A 20,580-nucleotide genomic window follows, 5' to 3' on the forward strand; every position below is an offset into this window, starting at 1 on the left:
AGAGAGTTGTGTGAGTTATTTATTTTGTGTGATTTAAAGTTCCAATATAACAAAACTTTCATAAATAAAGAAAAAATTATCTATTATATTTTTCTTAATATAATTCATAAATAAAAAAAATTCAAAAAGCTTAAAATTAGGAGGGATGATACTTAAAAAAGCTTCTCAACTATTCATAAAAATTAAAAAAATCCCTTATTCTTTTATTACTTTTTATTATACTCATTTAATTTTATTTTGAACCAAATAAATTATTATATTTTCATTTTGAATAAAATTAATAAAAGTTAAACTTAATCAAAATGACACTTAATAGTTTATATCACATGATATATTAAAATATCATAATTAATGATAACGTAACATCTTGATATATCATAATTAAAAAAAATTTATTAATTTAAAATAAAAATATAAAATGTTTTAATGAACATAATAAAAAAATAAAAATTTATTTAAATTTTTATTAAATAAAACTAATTAATGTATTCAATGAATCTTATCAAGGGAAAATTTGAAAGTTAATCACATTAGTCTTATCATTTTTCATTTTTGACTATTTATTATTCATTTTTAACTTTTATTAATGAGAAATATTTTAAGCAAATAAAAAATAGAACTGTTTAATATTTAATTTTGAGGAAAATATCAAAACAATTTTTACAATAATATCTTAACTTTTTTCAAAATTATAATTGATACTTATTTTTCATGCTAAAAGTTTTCGATTTATCAAACGTCATAGAAATATGAGCTAAACAAAATTACATGAGTATCGAAGAAAAAAGAAAAGAAAAAGAAAGGAAGAATATTATTTGTTTAATTGTAACATTTGATTTTCTTTGAATTGTGGCTCAACTATCCGAACTGTTTTAGTAATATTTTCGTGGGAAACAAACACTACCTTTTCCTCCGCCATCACCACCCCTTTCCCAACCTCTCTCTCTCTCAGTAATTACCGTGAACGAAAATTCGATGAACCCGCCCAATCAAACCCCTGATCAATTCTCCCAATTCCCTCTTCCCCATTTTACTCTCCTTCCACCTTTACCAAACCCTACCCCTAACCGTAATTTCCATCCAATCCCAACTCCAACACCAATCCCAATCCCTAACTCTAACCCTAATGCCACTCCTCATCTCACTGATCACCTCCTCTCCTTCCCAGTCCCCAAAAAACGACGACGCGGGAGGCCTCAACGTAGTGCCTCAACGTCATCATTTCACGTCCTTTCTTTCCCTAACGGCTCTTTCAACCCCAACCTGCCAAACTCTAACCCTAACCTTAATTCGATTCCGTCATCATCGACGGCGACGACACAGGTTACACCACCCAAAATCGCCGACGAGATCATCGTGATCAATAAGGAATCAACGACAGAGGCTCTTACCGCTCTGTCTGCTGGATTCCCTGCTGATTCTCTCACCGAGGAAGAAATTGACTTCGGCGTCGTTTCCTCCGTTGGTGGCATCGAGCAGGTAAATTATATTCTTATTCGAAATCACATTATTGCGAAATGGCGCGAAAATATATCCAATTGGGTGACTAAAGAAATGTTTGTTGATTCTATACCGAAACATTGTAGTCCGCTTTTAGATTCTGCTTATAATTATTTAGTTACACATGGATATATAAATTTTGGGGTTGCCCCAGCAATTAAGGAGAAAATTCCAGCGGAACCTAGTAAAAGTAATGTGGTTATAATTGGTGCCGGGTTGGCGGGGCTGGCTGCCGCTAGACAGTTAATGAGGTTTGGATTTAAGGTGACAGTTTTGGAAGGGAGGAAGAGAGCAGGTGGGAGGGTTTATACAAAGAAGATGGAAGGAGGGAATAGGGTGAGTGCAGCTGCAGATTTAGGTGGGAGTGTGTTGACAGGTACGTTGGGGAATCCGTTAGGGATTGTGGCAAAACAATTGGGTGCTTCACTTTTTAAGGTGAGGGATAAATGCCCACTTTATCGGATGGATGGGAGGCCGGTGGATCCGGATATGGATATGAAGGTGGAGACTGCTTTTAATCGGCTTTTGGATAAGGCTAGTAGGCTTAGGCAGTTAATGGGGGATGTCGCAATGGATGTTTCACTTGGGGCAGCGTTGGAGACGTTTAGACAGGTTTATAGGGATGCGGTGACTGAAGAGGAGATGAATTTGTTTAATTGGCATCTTGCAAATTTGGAATATGCAAATGCTGGATTGGTGTCAAAGCTTTCGCTTGCATTTTGGGACCAAGATGATCCATATGACATGGGAGGGGATCATTGTTTCTTGCCTGGAGGGAATGGAAGGTTGGTTCAGGCTCTGGCAGAAAATGTGCCAATTTTGTATGAGAAAACTGTGCATACTATTAGGTATGGTAGTGATGGAGTGCAGGTTATGGCCGGGAGTCAGGTGTATGAAGGCGATATGGCATTATGTACAGTGCCTCTTGGAGTTTTGAAGAGTGGGTCAATCAAGTTTATTCCTGAGTTGCCTCAGAGGAAGCTTGATGGCATAAAGAGGTTGGGATTTGGGTTGTTGAATAAGGTTGGAATGCTTTTTCCTTACGTATTTTGGGGTACAGATCTTGATACCTTCGGGCATCTTACTGAAGATCCAAACCGTCGAGGGGAGTTTTTTCTATTTTACAGCTATGCAACAGTTGCTGGCGGTCCACTCTTGCTTGCTTTAGTGGCAGGAGAAGCTGCCCACCGGTTTGAGACTATGCCTCCTACAGATGCAGTAACCCAGGTTCTCCAAATTCTCAAGGGTAATAAATTTAATTTCATGTGTTGACATGCTTTATTTATTGCTGCTTCTTTCTTTCTCTAAGTTGAAATCTATCTTGTAGTCTGAAATACCAAAATACATTCATTAGATACAAAATATATATTTAACATATGATGCATTTTAATTTTTTCTATGTATTGTTTCTAAGCGTGGCTCAATTTAATTGCAACTTCCTTGAATAGTAGATAACTCTTTGGTTTTATGTGCATATTTTTTGAAGAAAGGGTTTACATATGATGCATTTTTTTATCTATTTTATGTATTAGTTGCATGTGTGGCTCAATTTATTGGCAACTTCCTTGAATAGTAAATAACTCTAGGCAGTTTCTCATTGATTTTATGTGCATATTCTATAAAGGAAGAGCAGAGTGTCCTTTGTATTTGAATCAAGTGAAGTTAATTAATACTACATTTTTTGTGCATTTTAACTTTGTTGGTTTTGGTTGTTGTTTATGATGTTAACTGGCAGTAATTAATTTCTTAAGTCCAAAGATTTAGGTTTTTGTTGGTTATGTGAAATTATTCTGAGGCTTTGTGTATGGTTGCATTTAGGTATATATGAACCACAAGGAATCACTGTCCCGGAGCCCCTCCAAACTGTCTGTACCAGATGGGGTGGTGATCCCTTCAGCCTAGGTTCATACTCTAATGTTGCAGTGGGAGCATCTGGGGATGACTATGATATATTAGCAGAAAGTGTGGGAGATGGAAGGCTTTTCTTTGCAGGGGAGGCCACTACAAGGCGGTATCCTGCCACCATGCATGGAGCTTTTCTTACTGGGCTAAGGGAAGCTGCAAATATGGCTCAATATGCCAAGACTCGGACTGGGAAGAAAAAGATTTACAGGAGTCCATCTAATAATGCCCATTCCTGTGCTTCTCTACTCATGGATTTGTTCAGAGAACCTGATTTAGAATTTGGGAGTTTTTCTGTTATTTTTGGTCGGAGGAATGCTGATCCAAAGTCACCTGCTATTTTGAGGGTGACATTTAGTGAGCCCCGAAAGAAGAATCAGGAAGGTTCAAAGACAGATCAGCAACATTCTAACAAGGTGCTTTTTCAGCAGCTCCAATCACATTTTAATCAGCAACAACAGCTGCATGTTTACACATTGTTATCAAGGCAACAGGCACTTGAGCTGAGAGAAGTGAGAGGCGGTGATGAGATGAGGTTGAACTACCTGTGTGAGAAGCTGGGAGTTAAGCTGGTGGGAAGGAAGGGTTTGGGACCTACTGCTGATTCCGTCATTGCTTCTATAAAAGCACAGAGGGGCGTTCGAAAACCCTCTTCAACTCCTTTGGCTCTAAAATCAGGTGAGAGTTGTTAGATTTTTATTGATTCCTTTATCCATAAATATGAAAATTACTTTTGTCTTAACGCATGAAATAACATTTCTGTGGTTTGGTAAAGGGATGTCAAAGCTGAAAACAGGCACCCTGAAGCAAAAATTCATCAGGTAAGAGCCAAATGTTTCAATTTTATTCTTGTATAGGTTGACAATCTCCTTATAATTAATGAAGGAATATTACCTGATCTTCTTTTCTTCTTTCTTCCTTATTTTCGCAGAAGGGCCAAAATAGTGCGCAACACTAAAGGGTTGATTCCTCCTCCAATTCTGAATGCGGTAAATGGCAGCGTGTCAGAGGAAATAAAAGTGATAAAGCAGGCTCCTCCTGACATCTCTACTTCAGGTATCTGAAGGTTTCTAGTTTACTTGCGTAGCTTCATTTTTTTGGGTTCATTTTCATGTCATGCAGTTGATTGTTCGAGTTGTATTCTCGTTCTTTTATTTCCTACTTCTAAAGTAACATCAATTGTTTTTGTGTCAGTTGGTTGCTATTGTGGTGTCAAATGTCTTAATTGTTTTTTTCTTCTGTCTTTCTGTACTTCACAGGAGTGTTTTCCTCTGTATAAAATATGGGGATACTACTGTTTTTGCCACTTGTTTCTTCTTGATTTGAAGTGACTTGTGATGGAAAAGCCAAGATAATAAATGCGATTTATGCTTTATTGAACTGTCCAAATTTACTTATTTGGTCGGTCTGTTGCTGTAGTTGTCTTTTTTGATAAGTTAATATTTTAAAAATCTGAATATTGAAACTTCCATTTTAATAGGGCAAAATCTAGGTGAGACGTTGAAGCAATGAGCTGGGTATGTGATGGTGAATTCATTATGGATCCTGAAGATCTTGAGAGGTTATAGTGCAGTGACATTGTCTAAGCCAGAATGTTCTGCAGATTCCCTTCTTAAATGGATGGATCTTGTCTCTGAGTTCTTCAGAATGTTGCTTACAAGTTGCAACCAAAAGTTCTACCCCCACCAGTAGGGAACTGTATTATTTTGGTTAAACTTTTGGCTCAATCACTAGCACCGTGGAGACGTCCTTGCCTTTGGCCTATATCCGGAAAGGTTAAAATGCTATAGCTAGCTATATATTGAGCAAGAACCAGATGGTGGCAACGGTCTGGGGATGCTTTACTTGATCATTCCCTGTTGAAGACATCCCTGCCACTTGCTGCAGCACCAAACTTGGCCTTTGAAATCACTTCTCTGACATCAGCAATTCTGAAGCTTGTGATCAAAGTTTGGCTATCAAAAGCCGTCCAATAGTCATGACGCCAGTTGTGACCAGATGTGATGGAGAAAATGTTCTGCCATAACTGAGGCTTTCTCAGTAAGATTCCGCATAAGAAGCAGAACAGGCACTGATTCTTTTATATTCTCACGTCATCAGAGAAACTGAGCAGTGTCTTTAGCAACTAGAAGATGGGACTGTTCTCGATGCTGTCAGTGACATTAAACCATATCCGAGGATGCTGCTTTCTATGACCTCAAGACTGCAGAATGATTAGCTGCATTTTAAAATCTTTGGTTAAAGATGACTTGCAAGGGTTAATTGATATCTATCTCAACATCTTGTGCCAACTATTTATCCCGCCTGATGGGGTAATAGTATTGGTTAAGCTTACACCCCAACCTTGAAGGCACTATCTTAAATAGCTAACTGCACATCAGGCTGTATAGAAAGTTGAGGCAAATACTATGTCTATAAGATTTGAAAATATATTTTGAGAAGCTCCTATCGATGTTTGCTTGGAGTAATGAACATTGATGAATACATCTGGAGATTTTCATTCAATTCCAACATCACTATAATTTTTTTTTGCTGACTTGTGTTCTCTATCCTTCCATTTATTTTTGTTGTTTTATTGTGTTTCCTCCTTAAGATGAAGGTACACTAATGTTACTTATTTGGAGGAAAACACCCTTGAACAGCACTTCGGCCCTGGGATTTGACCATTTTGCTGGACATTTCAAGGCATGATGCAGGCAAGTCTAGTAAGTAGGACAATCATTGGCGCCACTGGGTGTGGGTGTCTTCCTTGGTTTGATGGACTGGTTATTTGGCACGAAGCCATAAGCCCCCGTCACTGCAGAATGACCCAAATGGTCTCCAAGTACGATAGAGAGGGGAACTGCTATGTCCTGCGGTCGGAGGCCATTAAGAGCAAGCAAAACTAGAGATGCTTGCCTAATTAAACCGCTCTTTCAAGGGTTTGAAGACGGAACTGTCAAAAACGTTCAGAGAACTGGAAAGAACAATAAGACTGAATACTGCAATTTTAATTTTATTTATACCACCAAATCATTGATATTAAAGAATAAATTGCTCCATCAATTAATTTGTATATAACCATGTATATAACCATTCTCTGGACATACTTTTACAACAAGCAACAGTATTTACACAACTCAAGCTTCTTCTTCTTCAATCTAAATGCTGTCAAGTTAAAGCCCACCTGTGTCAGTGTCTCCCTTGCTTTTATCCATTTTGCCTTCAGTCCCTTCCAACCATTGTTCTAATTTAGCTTCTTTATCAGCCTTGAAATCATCATAGTTTTCGGACATGAACGATAAATTGTGATGCGACGGCTTGACATCATCTTCAGTTGCTTCCTCTTCTTCTTCATGGACTTCATCTGCCATTTGACAGGATAAGGGTAGCTCATCAGCTTCTGTATCAGGAATTGATGAACCAGTACTGGCAGATGCAACTGATAGTGGTGGAGTAGGATGTGACAGTGGCTTCTGGGGCTGCTTCTGTATCTGTTCCTTGGACTCAAGTTGTGGCCACTTAAAATTGCTTGCCTTTTGCCTTGCTGACTTGATTACAGTTGAAAAATAATTACTTCCATCCTGCTGGACATTTTCAGAGCCACGACCCCAAGACATTGGTCCCCAAGAGCTAGTTCTTCTCATCTGAAAGCTTGAAGCAGGACTGTGGATCAATCCTCTCTTCTGTTGTTTTGCTGACATTATCGTTAGAGAATTCCTAATGTCCTTAATCATCTCATCAGCAATAGGAAAGCCACATTCCTTCATCGACCTCACCATGGTGATAGAATCTTCCAAGTCCTCTGTGTGCAAAGTTGCTTCACGAGACTTTTCTACAACATGATTATTGAGATTAACTACATTTGGAACTGCATTTTGGGTGTGCTGTTGAACATAGAAAAGACCCACGGAGGGTTCATTCGCCACGTACTTGATCATCTCTGCCAGGGATTCAGTTATCTCCACAAAGCCATCCACAGTGGAGAATCCATTCATCTTGTTGAAGGTGAATGACAATTCATCACTGGTTTGTCAAAAATCACAAATGGCAATGCATATCAAAGGGGAGCCTTTTTTTTTTTTAAAAAAAAAAAGAAACAGAAAAGAAAATCCAGAATACTGGGAAAATCATTTTTCATTTGAAGGACAAACTATCAATGCATATATCTATCCCAGTAGTTATATATTTCATCTGGAAAAAAAAAGTAACAGAAAATAACTGATCTGAGTCTTGAATTTAACAAACTTGTCATTGTTTGCAATTATAAACGGAAATGCCAAATTTTACTCATACCATCCCAAATTTGCATTTTCCTAACTCCCTCTATCTTGATGTAAACAGAAACAATTAAAATAACATCGATCCCAAGTTTGAACAAGACTCATCACACACCTCATTCATAGCTGCTAGTGGTTCTAAGTTTTGAACTATGAACTGTTCTACAGGCAAAATTCAAACTATACCCCATTAAAAGCTTTAGAACCCAAATATGCAAATTTCTTTTTTTAATTTGGGAAAGGGATTTGAACACATCTGTTTGAGTTGGAGTTTGGAATACAAACACTTACGACCTAATTGTTGGATGCCTGAATATGCAAACTCAATTTTGACAAGAAAGCGCCAAATCCTTTTCTAAAGGGTCTAAGTTCCTGTCGGCTCTCTCTACGGTCAAGTAAACCTTCAAGTTATACCAAATCATTCCCACACAATGTTTCCTGGATAGTCCAAAAACTGGAAAAGAAAAATAAAAATTAGAAAGATTGAATTGTAGGGTTTAATATCATAGTTTACCATTTGTTTATTTAAGCAACAATTTTTCCTCTTCACAAATTGAGCTTAGCCTAAACAGTTTCACCCCTAAAAAAAATTAAAAAAAAATCAAGCATAAATTCTTCAAAATCATATGCCTCTTCAATTAAGCAAGAAACAAAAACAACCCATTAAACCAAAACAAAAAAGATCAGGCATTTAAATCAGTACCCACATTAAAACATTACATCATAACAAAAACCCAGATATCAAAATTTGTTTTTGACTTCGATTTATGCAATTAAAGGGAGCTATGTAATCAAATAATTTGAAAAACAGAGGGAAGTCACTTACCAAAAAACCGCTAGAAGAACAGTTACATATGCCCAAAAAGAAAAACAATCTTCAGGTTCTCTATCAAAAGAAGAAAGATTCAAGCTTCAAACTTGGAGAGTCAAGACGCCCCTTGGTTTTCTTTTTCCTACGATTTCCCTTTTTTACTTTTTATGTTCTCTCTTTCTCTTAAGTCTCATCTATGAAGCTCTGCCATTTTTTTTTCTATTTTTTATGCGTATGTCATTTTGTTGGTAAAGAATCTCGGTAAAATATAGCAATTATATACTAAAGAATTTATGGGTAAGGATTTTTAAGTAATTTTGTATGTTTTATTCTTAATATTAAATAATTGGGTGTCTTGGATGTCCAGCAGCTACGTTTGTACACCCTTCGATTTCTTCTCTTGTTCCGAATAAAGACAAAAGGCAAATGAGTTTTGTGGCTTTATGCCTTTATATTAAATTATGCAAATCTACCCTTCTTCCGGCCAATTTCGTTCAACTTTTTCTCCATCTGGAAGAGAAAAAATTTTACAAAATGTAAAATATTTTACAAATTATCAGAAAATATTACTTTTCATTTTGTGAGATTGATTCCACAAAGTAATAAAATAGTAAAATATTATTATTTTCTTCAACTAAGTGTTATTAATTATTTTTATTCAATATTTTTTTAGGGATCATAATAATATATTTATTTTTGATAAGGTACTATAATCTTTAATATAATGCAAAGCGATTAAGGTCAATTAGAAAAAATTTATATAAAATAAGAAATAAGTATTTCACTCGTGAAAACCTTTTCTTTTTTTAATTTTTAATTTATGATTTATTGTTTTAACAAATTAAATAAAAAAGGTTAAATATTATTTGCATATAATATTTTTAAGGTCAAAAAAATATTTTGGATGTATTGTATAATTGATGAATGTTAATACTGTTATCGTGTTATGTTAGAAAATTATTGAAGATAGGTTATGATGAAAAAAAATTTTTACAAGATAATTCAAATAATAGAAAATATTTTCAACAATTTATCCATACAACATAAAATATTATATTTTTCATTAAAATATTTTACATAGCAAAAATTTTCCTTCAACAAATCATTTTATGATTACCAAACAATTTCTTTGTAGTTTTTCTCCCATAAATACACGTAAAAAAATTTGTCACTAATTATACTAAGGATAGTTCCTATTTCATAGTTAATTTCTAATAATTAGGTCATTGAATATAGATTTCGACCATTGCTTTAATTTGCCAAGATGACAAGATAATGTGATTTGTTAGACTATTTCTTTTTTAATTTAAATATAAAAATATATTGGTTGAAGTTATTTAAAAAATTATTCTTTATTTCATAGATTTCATATATATTTTTAATTTGAATTTGAGATTAGTGAAAATTTCACAATTGATAGATATTTCCTCAAGAATTACATGTGTCAACCATGTTAAAAGCTATTAAAAAGGCTCACAAAGCAATGTAAATTCCACAATTTTTTTGTTATTCTTTTAAAGTAAATCATCAATCAACACTAAGGTTACGTTTGTCGTTTGGTACCTTATAATGCAATTACATTATAGGAAATATAATTGCATGAAATGTAATTGTTAGTAAAATAATATTATAGCGTTTGATATATTAAAAAAAATGTGATTAAAATGTTGAAAAAGATAACATTATAGCGTTTGGTTTACAAATACTTTATTAGAAATGTAAAGGTAATTTTTAAAATTATCCATATATATCAAAAAGCAAATTTAATATACTTGTATGTTTTTTTATTTGAAATTTGTATATCATATCATCTCTTAAATAAATTTTTCAACAAATAACCAAGTATTGAGCAAATCCATGTTAATATTAATTAGAAAATAACTTTTTATTTGTTAGCAATTTTGAAAATTTTAAAATATATATTTATTATTATTATTTTTTGAAAAAATAAAAACTAAAAAACCAAAAAGAGATTTTTTGAAAAAAAATGAAAGTGCAAGAGAAATATTTTTTATTTTTAAAAGTTTATAAAAAATTACAGAGAGGAAATAATTTTTATAGCTTTAAAAATTGTGGAATAACTTTTATTTTTCCAAAAATTCTACATATATTGTTAATTTGATGGATTTCTAATCTTTTATATTTTCTTAAAAAGAAAAATTATTTCTATTTTTTATTGTTCTAGAATTTTTTTAAACAATTAAAAATTATTTTGGGGGGTTTTTTAAAATTTTTTAGAATTTCTAAAAATGAAATAATTATTTTTATGTTTTTGAAATTTTATAGATTTTTTTCAAATATATAAATTATTTCTAATTTTTTTAAATTTTTAAAGTGATAAAAATTAAGTTTTGGAATTATATTGATTGATTTGTCTATTTTCTTATATGAATTGTAATTGTTATACTTGATTATATTTATTATTAATATATTTAAATTTATCAAAAAATTATTGTTTTAATTTACCATACAAGACTTCCCTTATTTGTTTGATAATATTTAAAATATCAAATCAAGAAGAGTAAGTTATGTTAAAAGAGATTTTTGTATTTTTTTTCAAATGAAAAAAAGATAAAAATGTCAAATCAAATTTCATAACATGGCAAAGGAAGTTGCAATATAAGATTTTATATTGATTTTTTTCAGTAAAATCACATTATAGCCGTTGATTGTAATGTGATTGTATTACAATTTTATATTGTGTTTACTTATTTTAAAATAAACATTACAATATATTTTAATTGAGTGCATTGTATGTTCGAAGAGTTGAAGAGAAAGATGAAAAACAATCTCTATGGAAAGGAAAATTGATTTTATTCTGGAAAATCATTACAATACTAGCTAACTACAGAGGTCTATTTATATAAGAGAAGAATGACTCTAACTAATTGTAACTGTAAAAATAAAATTACATAAGTTACTGAAGCACGCATGCTCAAAATATACTAAGCATGTGAGTTTCACGTGCCTAGTCTTGCATACACTTGTTGACTAATCACTCAATCATTTCTTCAGATTAATACTCCCCCTCAAGATGAATATTCATGGTGGAGCATGAATGTCTTGAATATTCATCTTGCTCAACAACCAATGATACTGCCTAAGTTGTAGTGCCTTAGTCAATATGTTAGCAACCTGCAATTCTGTAGATATATGAATTGGCTCAATCAGTCTTTCAATCACTTTTTCTCTAATAAAATGGCAATCCATCTCTATGTGCTTTGTTCTCTCATGAAAAACAAGATTAAAACAAATATGAATTGCAAAAAGGTTGTCACAATGAAGTTTTGTTGATTATTGTTTAATGCCAAAATCTGATAATAAGTAATTCAACCACATGATCTCACAGCAAACAGAGGCCATTGACTTGTACTCAGCCTTTGTGGAGCTTCGAGCTATCACAGTTTGCTTTTTGGTCTTCCAGCTAACTAAAGAATCTCCCAAAAACACACAATATCCTATGATTGATCTTCGAGTATCAATGCATCCTACCCAATCACTATCTGAATAGGTAGATATAACCAAGTTTGAATATGATTTCATGAGTATTCCCTGACCAGGAGCTGACTTAAGATACTTTAATACCCTGTATGCTGCTGATAAGTGATCATGCTTTGGTTTTTCCATGAATTGTGATAGCACTTGAATAGCATAAGAGATATCAAGCCTAGTGAATGTTAAATATAAGAGTTTACCTACTAATTGCCTGTAACTTGTTGAATCAACAACTTCTTTGCTGTCAGAATACTTGCTTAACTTGTGACTGTAGTCAATAGGGGTAGTTATAGGCTTTGCCCCAAGCATACCATATTCCTCCAATAAGTCCAATGTATACTTCCTCTGACAAATCGAAATTCCTTCTGAACTCCTTGCTATCTTTAGTCCAAGAAAGTACTTCACTGCTCCTAAATCTCTCAATTTAAATTGAGAACTCAGATATCTCTTGACTCGATCGGCTGCTTGAGTTGTATTGCTAGCTATGACAATGTCATCCACATAAACTAGCAGCGCAATAAATTCTTTGCTAGTTGTAACCATAGTGAAGAGAGAATAGTCTGCAAAAGACTGTGTAAATTTTGAGTTCCATTGTCTCAAAGCTTGTTTGAGACCATAGATGGACTTTTGCAACTTACATACCAACTTGGAATCAGGTGGATACTCCTCCTGCACTGAATAACCTTAAAGCAGGTCCATGTAAACAATTTCTTCCAAGTCTCCATTTAAGAAAGCATTACTCATGTCTAGTTGTGACAAAAATAATCCTTTTGCTGCTGCAATTGCTATAAATGCCCTCACTGTACTTTGTTTAGCAATCGGGCTAAAAGTCTCTTGATAATCAAAGCCCTCCACTTGATTATACCCTTTGGCTACTAATCTAGCTTTATACCTTTCCACAGTTCCATCTGCATGCATTTTGACCTTAAACACCCATTTGCATAACACTCCATGTAGCATTATCCTCTAAAGCTTTTAGTTCACATTGCATAGCTTCTTTCCAGTGAGAGTAATTAACAGCCTGATTATATGTGTTAGGTTCATGAATTTGTGATAGACTGGTAGTAAATGTCTTATGGGCAGAGGATAATTAATGGCAGGACAAGAAATTGGCAATAGGATGTGAGGTAACTGATTGTGAAGTAGAAGGCAAATTGGTTTGATAGACATCCAGATATTTTGGTACATGTTTAGGTCTGCTACTTTTTCTAAGTGAAGGGACAGTAGGGGCATTTTGGGTAGGAAGATTATTTTGGACAGTAACAGGTTATGTTGTGTTTTAACTAGTAGAGTTAGGTGAAAAATTAGCATTAATTGACGGTTCAGGTGTAGAAGAGGGTAATTCAGCTGTAGATATGAGATTTGGTGGACAATTAACAATGTCAAGTGCTGAAATATCAAACTGAAACTCATGCATAACAGGTGTTTGTGAAAATGAATACTGGTCTATGGATTGCTGCAGTGACTTAAATGGAAAAATATGTTCATGAAAAACAATGTTCCTGGATAAAATAAACTTCCTGGCACTAATATCAAAGACTTTATACCCTTTAATACCATTGGGATATCCAAGAAATACACACTTAACTGCTCTTTTGTCAAACTTTTTCCTATTTTGTATTAATGTGGACACAAAACACAATGATCCGAATACCCTAAGATGTTGATAAGAAGGAATTTTGGAATACAACAACTCATAGGGTGATTTATCAAGTAATACTTTGGTTAGTACTCTGTTAAGAATGTGAGTAGCTGTCAGAATTGTTTCCCCCCAAAAAGACAAAGGTAATGAAGATTGAAACATCAGGGCTCTAGCTACTACAAGGATATGTTGGTGTTTCCTCTCAACCACTCCATTTTGCTAGGAGGCTTCTACACAAGACATTTGATGAACAATCCCATATTTTTCATAAAAACCAGTGAGATTAAATTCTCCTCCATGATTTGTTCTAAAACACTTAATGGAAGTGGAAAACTGATTTTTAGCATATTTGTAAAATGATGGCATTATGCACAACACATTTGATTTGTTTCTCAGCAAGAATATCCATGTAAAACGTGAATAATCATCCACCAAAGTTAGGAAATATCGTTGCTTTTTGATGGTAGGAACAACATAAGGTCCCCACAAATCAGCATGTACAAGTTTAAAAGGAAATGTTGTATTTTTAGTATGAATAGAAAAAGGTAACTTTTTCATTTTTGCAGAAAGACATACATCACAAATCAAGTCTTGTGAACAACTAATGTCAGGAAATTGCTTATGAAGAACATTTATTTTGTTCAAAGGTATGTGGCCTAACCTAAAATACCACAAATCAAACTCTTTATGCATTGTTTTACAAGCATTTACAACATGTTGTAATGGAAAGTGTACAAGTTTGTCAAAACTGAATTTTGAAAGGTAATGTTCATCTTAATGATCTTGTAAGAAGTATAACCCAAAAGATACTTCAGCAACTCCAATCACCTTCCATGAGTGGAGATCCTGAATAACACAAATCTTATCAGTAAACAAAACTGAAGATTTTTGACAAGAGGTGAGCTTGGTTACTAAAACTAAATTAAAGTGGAATGATGGTACACACAAAACATTGTTAAGAGCCAACAAAGGGTTCAATTTAACTGTTCCTATGTGAGTAACAATGGCTCTAGCCTTATTTGGCAGATTAACAAAATAATCATTGACTGGTACAGCAGAAACAAAATTAGACAAAGAGCATGATATGTGATCAATAGCACCAATGTCTATTATCCAAGAATCTTGTTTAAACATGAACCTATTTACATTTTTATAATTGAGTGGAAGGTTATTTGAAGTATTGAAACAAGATAGGCCAGAAATGATACCTGCAAAAGCTGAATTTACCAAAGAAGGCTTTGTTGGCTAAGTATTTGATGAACTTGTAATACAATCTTCACTGTTTATACCACTATCACTGAGAAGAGTCATTAGCTTTTGAACTTGATGCTTGATGAGAGATGTTTGCGACATTGAATCTGAACCAACAACTTCCTCATCTTGGTCTTTTTCATGGCTTGCAGTAGTAACACTGTTTACTGATTTTCTGAAATTCCTTTTATTCTTTGTAAACTTGAAATCATCAGGGAATCCTATGATTCTATAGCACTTGTCGTTTGTATGACCCTTTTTGTTACAGTGACTGCAAACTAAATCTCCCTTTCCTTTTTTTTTTGTTATCAGTAGTGGTCATCATGGCTGAAGATTTAATTACAAGATTGGACTGAATTAACAACCTTCTCTATGATTCTTCCCTTAAAACCATACTATATGCTCTGTCCAGCTTTGGAAATGGCTCCATTGATATGATTTGAGACCTCAGTGCAGAGAATGACTCATTGAGTCCATTTAGAAACCTAAATACCATATCTTTTTGGTATTGGTTTGAGTACTTAGCAAAGCATGCTGGATTGCATTTGCCACATTCACAATGTGGCAGTGGCCTAAAGTTTCTAAGTTCTTCCCAAATCCCTTTCAGTTCAACAAAGTAGGAGTCCACATTCCTAGTACCTTGATTCACATTTCTTAATGTGTATTGTAAATTGCAAACACGTGCATCATCAGGACTTGAAAAATTCTGCTTGAGAGTCTTCCAAATATCTAGAGCATTATCCATGTAAAATACTGTTGATGCTATAGGTGGGAAAATGGAGTCCAAGAGCTAAGCAACTATCAAATTATTGCATCTAACCCATGAGCCATACAAAGGATCAGTCACATTTGGTTCAGGAATGGTACCATCAAGAAATCCAGTCTTGTTTCTTATGGACACGACTAGAAGAAAAGATCTACTCCATGCATTGTAATTGTTGGAGGTTAGTTTGGGGTTAATCACTATTGATGCATGATTTTCAGAATGATGTATATAGTAGGTGTAGTACCCTGTATTTTGATACGGTGACTAATAAAGTTTATGGATGCCAATTAAGGTTGATTACTGAGTTAAAAGGGTAATTCAGAAGTGAACTTGTGAAATCTCGACCTTTATAAACACGTAACTAGAAGTAAACGCGATAATACGGACCAAGGGTAATTTGGTAATTTTTCTTAGTAGGCTCCTACGAGTGGGTTTTTTTTTATGCTATTAAGGTCTAAATAGGCCTAAGGAATGAATAAATGATGTTTATGATGCTAAATAAATAAGTAAATTAAAAATAATGATAATTTTCACGATAGGGGCAAAATGGTCATTTTACATCTCGGATCTAAATTTTTACGTATTCATGAACCTGAGTATTTATAGACTATTATGGATTTTGTCTCATTGTCAAAAAGTAAAAAGATTGCACAAAAAATAGGAAGAAGACAAAATAACCTTATTAAGGGTATTTTGATAATTACGTGAGAAAATGGATAAATATAAGGCATAAATATCCAAGTTTCTAGCAACTTCTTCAAATTTCCAGCAGATTCTTCAAGCTTCCAGCAACTTTTTCTTCTTCCTCACCCATCCAATGCCATTTTTCATTCCACCTCCATGAAAATCCAATTTTTCATGTGATTTTTCTTTGTTTTCTTTTTATTTCTTTTCTTTTCCTAATCCTTCCTTCTCCTAACTTCTTGGGCACTGAATTTGCAGCTTCTAACCCCAATTTTCAGCACATCTAAACCCTATGAGAGAGAGAGAAAAATCTCTCCTTGTTTCTTATATTTTCTATTTCTACTTCACTTTCAACAACAATAGGATTTTTGGCTTCAAATCTTCATTTTCAAGGTTGAAAGGTATATATTTCCAAGTTTTGGAATTTTTGAATTTATGGTTATATTTTCAGATTTATTCTCTAATTTCTTCAAATTATTTTTCTTGGAAAGATTAGGTTTTTGGTTGATTTTCATGCCTCTAAGCTCATCCAGGTAACGAAATTTAAATTGGAGTAGTTGGCCAAATGGGTTTGTGAATTAGACTAGAAACTTAGGTTAAATGTTAGGTTAGAGGTTAGATTGCCTATTGTAAATTCATTAGAATTATTAGATTTAATTTACAACTTAATTGAGGTTGTTATGGTTTATTGATAAATATAGGTTTTAATGGTATTTCGGGACTACTTGGATTAAGACCTTATTGGTGCTAGTTTTGTCAAGTGAGTGAATTGCATTTCAAAATCATTTTGGGAATGTGACTGTTTTGTACAAAGCATTTAAATGATTTTATACAACTTTATCTTAAAACAAGTGCCTTAGGAACAAGCTTTTACTAAATGGTTTTATGTTGTAATATGTGATTGTTATTGATTCATGCACCATTTCGTTATGATGATATATATATATATATATGTATATATATATGTTGTGCATGATAGTTGATATTGTGTATGATGACTATAACCGTGTGTGTGCACGATGTGGGGGGATGCACATGCCGGTGATGATGGTGGTGTGGGAGATGGATGATGATAGTGCCCGTGTGCACGATGTGGGGGGATGTACAAGATGGCACTGATTGTGCACGATGTGGGGAGATGCACATGATGACGCCGGCCATGTGCACGATGTGGGGGGATGTACATGAGCCGGGTGTGATTATGCTGATATTGGTGTTATCTATGCATTTATATATATACATCTATGTTTATGAAATCAAAGTTCATGAGTATGGTATATGGTTTTGCATATGTGAATCTTGCATGTTGAACTTTGAAAGTTGCTAAGTATTGTCAAATTGGTGTTCATTGCAACAAGGAATTTGGCTATAGCGAAATGGATTCTCGCTGCCGCTAGAAACTCTCGGTGGTGGTGTAGTGCTGTCACTTTGATAGTAATTTTGACTATCTTTCGATCAGAACTGGGTAAAGTGATAAACACTAAAGTCGTAGCCCTGCCTCTTAGCTTTCTAATGACCCAACAAGCATGTCAATTGGACCCATGTAGTGGAAGATAGGCTTGAAAAACTGAACTGTATGCAAACCGAGAATGCCTTTTACTGCAGCGAGAAATGTGCTGTCACGTTGCTACTTTGCTCAGGTTCTGATATAATTTCCTTCACTCCCTTATCCTCATGATTGAGCATGGGTTTTTGCAATACTAAGAGTCCACTGATCAATGTCCAAAACAAGGGGGTTGAAGAAAGAAATTAAACCAAATCGCATTGTTTTCAAAACAAGTGCATCATCATTTCCAAATTCTTTTTATTGATTGCTTGTTCCATTCTTATGTTCACTCACTGAGTTTTATACTCATGTTTTTAAAATTCATGTTTTCAGATTTAGAGGTAGTTGGAACCTAGTTTGAGTCGCACACATATGCTTGTCTTCTTGGTAGGTACTATGGCATCTCAATAGCTGCACCTTCACTATGGTCACTCCACTGGAAGTCTAGAGTCCTTTTCGTTGAACATATGTACCTTGATGTAAATTGTTAAGATATATATATATATATATCTTAAGCAATAGACGTTTATGTTGATTAATGTTGCCACTACGAGATGGCACGAATGACATTATTTTGAATCATAAATGTGAACATATGGTTTCGATGGAAAAGTATTGAAATATTTGTTGATAAGAATTATAAAATACGGTTGCAAGAACGAGTGATGAAATCGATGAATGAAGTCACATAAATAGGCTTGCTTGGGCTTAGTGGGCTATGCCCATTGGGCCCATGCGTCGATCATGGCCCGAAAATTTGGGTTGTGACAGTAGGGAGATTGAACATCTTCTAATTGTGAATCGCTAATTCTAGGGCTTCAAGATTTGTTCACCATTGTTGCCTCAATTCTAGCCATTAATCAAAATGCTAACAACTCAATTTCAAGAAACTCAAAGAATGAGAATTAACAAATGAAGATCCTTGAAATAAAATGAATCGATCACAAACAAATCCTCAATCCTCCTTCTCAACAAATAAAAAAAATGATACAAAAATCCTAGTAAAATGGATCAATATGAAATATTCTAAATGACTGAAGAAATACCAGTAGAATGAATCAAAACCTGATTGTATCCAACAATCAAGAATCCCTTTCTCAAACCTGCTCTAATACCATGTTCGAAGAGCTGAAGAGAAAGATGAAGAACAATCTCTGTGGAAAGGAAAACTGATTTTATTTTGGAAAAATCGTTACAATACCAGCTAATTACAGAAGTTTATTTATACAAGAGAAGAGTAACTCTAACTAATTGTAACTGTAAAAGTAAAATTACATAAGTTACTGAAGCACGCATGCTCAAAATATACTGAGCATGTGAGTTTCACGTGCCTAGTCTTGCATACACTTGTTGACTAATCACTCAATCATTTCTTCAGATTAATATTGTAAGGAATGTGGGAGCAAAATCCTTATACCAAACATTACCTAAAGTTTTGTTTAGTTGGTACTTTTGTTATTTGTCTTTTATTTATTTATTTTTATTCATTTTTTTACTAAAAAAGTAAAAAATGAAAAACAAGAACATTTACCGAATGGAACCCAAGTTAGTCGAAATGGGATAAATTCAATAAAATTTAAGTATTTTCAGTTGTGGGGAATATTTCCAAGTAATCAAGCAAAAAATATTGTGGAGTGTAATGGATTAACAAAATCAAATTACAAGTATAGCACCCTAAACTTACAACAGAATTTATTACATTCGCAATTGAATTTTGCATTATTCAATACACTTTATACTATTTTTTTTCTCTTTTTCCCATTACACTCTAAGAAAAATTTCCCTTTCAGTTATTTGTTTTCAAAAATAAAGTTAAAAATTATTATTTACATGTGGAAGAATACAAAAATTTCTTCGTTTCTTGTACTAACAATATAGCAAGTGAAACAAAAATCCAAAAGCCTCATACATAATAGTAACAAAAAGTTAGGGTAGTAAACATGCTTCGGATCTTAAAAACTGTGAACAAAATTATTTAAATTTTTTATTTTATGAGCCCTTAAACATTTAACTCGATGGTAAGTATGTGTATGTGTTGTTTAAAAAGAATTTGATTGAATTCCTTTTCCTCGTAAAAACTTTTGCTTTATGGAATGTAATAATAATGCAACCCTTTTAAAAACTATTTTTTTCCCTTTTCTATTTCTTAAAATTTTGTTCCCACATTGAATTAGTTTTTAAGCCCTTTATTCATTTTGGAAGCGAAGAGTGTTGCTTACTGTGAATTGGGCTTGAGTTTGTTTCGGAATTTGATTAGAAAGTGCTCTTAAGTGAGGTAGTAGTTTTGCTTGAATTGAAATTATTTTGAATTTATTTTAGTTTTATTGTAGCATAAAGGTCTAAACATGGTAAAATACATTACCCAAATCCAACTTGCAAATATATCATCAAAAGCTACTCTAAAATGAACAACGTAGCAATCTTATGTTCAGATACAAGTATTTATTCGTCAGGCCTGATTATCCAACCCATGTAAAGTACAAACCCAAAAAACTACAATCAACATCCCCAAACCCAACAGTTTTAAAATCTTCTTCCACTAACCAAATCAATACCCAAACCAATTAAATCAAGCCAATTGTCATATCATATAAACTTGGACAGATGTCAAAAGTACTGCTATAAAGACTTCCTTGTCGCTAGACAGGTGACATTACCACACCCGTTTAGGTATGACATTATGATTTGTTCTCAACAATCGCGTAGCCTTCGAGCGTGCTGGGA

The 20,580-nt window shown here is 33.7% G+C and overlaps 2 protein-coding genes across 4 annotated transcripts; one reads left to right on the plus strand and one right to left on the minus strand.

Moving 5' to 3' along the window:
* Positions 1–784: 784 nt before the first annotated feature.
* Positions 785–5,933, plus strand: FLD (protein FLOWERING locus D-like protein). The gene is made up of 5 exons (XM_018129510.2): positions 785–2,746; positions 3,319–4,080; positions 4,178–4,223; positions 4,334–4,458; positions 4,883–5,933. Exons 1-5 carry the CDS (start codon positions 976–978, stop codon positions 4,912–4,914), a joined length of 2,736 nt encoding a protein of 911 aa, XP_017984999.2. The 5' UTR covers positions 785–975; the 3' UTR covers positions 4,915–5,933.
* A 490-nt stretch (positions 5,934–6,423) lies between these two features.
* LOC18586489 (MEF2BNB-like protein) lies at positions 6,424–8,716 on the minus strand. Of its 3 annotated transcripts, none has more exons than XM_018128605.2 (3): positions 8,488–8,716; positions 7,956–8,115; positions 6,424–7,407 (listed from the first exon to the last, which is right to left on the minus strand). In XM_018128605.2, the coding sequence occupies exon 3, from the start codon at positions 7,377–7,379 to the stop codon at positions 6,558–6,560; it is 822 nt and encodes a 273-aa protein (XP_017984094.2). In that variant the 5' UTR covers positions 7,380–7,407; positions 7,956–8,115; positions 8,488–8,716; the 3' UTR covers positions 6,424–6,557. The 3 variants fall into 3 exon arrangements, with proteins under 3 accessions (XP_017984094.2, XP_007009976.3, XP_007009977.3); XM_007009914.3 differs by having other exon boundaries at positions 7,953–8,115; XM_007009915.3 differs by lacking the exon at positions 7,956–8,115.
* Between the last annotated feature and the right edge of the window lie 11,864 nt (positions 8,717–20,580).

The sequence above is a fragment of the Theobroma cacao genome, chromosome 10 (genome assembly GCF_053813885.1).
Source record: "Theobroma cacao isolate CCN51 chromosome 10, ASM5381388v1, whole genome shotgun sequence".
Classification (NCBI taxonomy): Eukaryota; Viridiplantae; Streptophyta; class Magnoliopsida; order Malvales; family Malvaceae; genus Theobroma; species Theobroma cacao.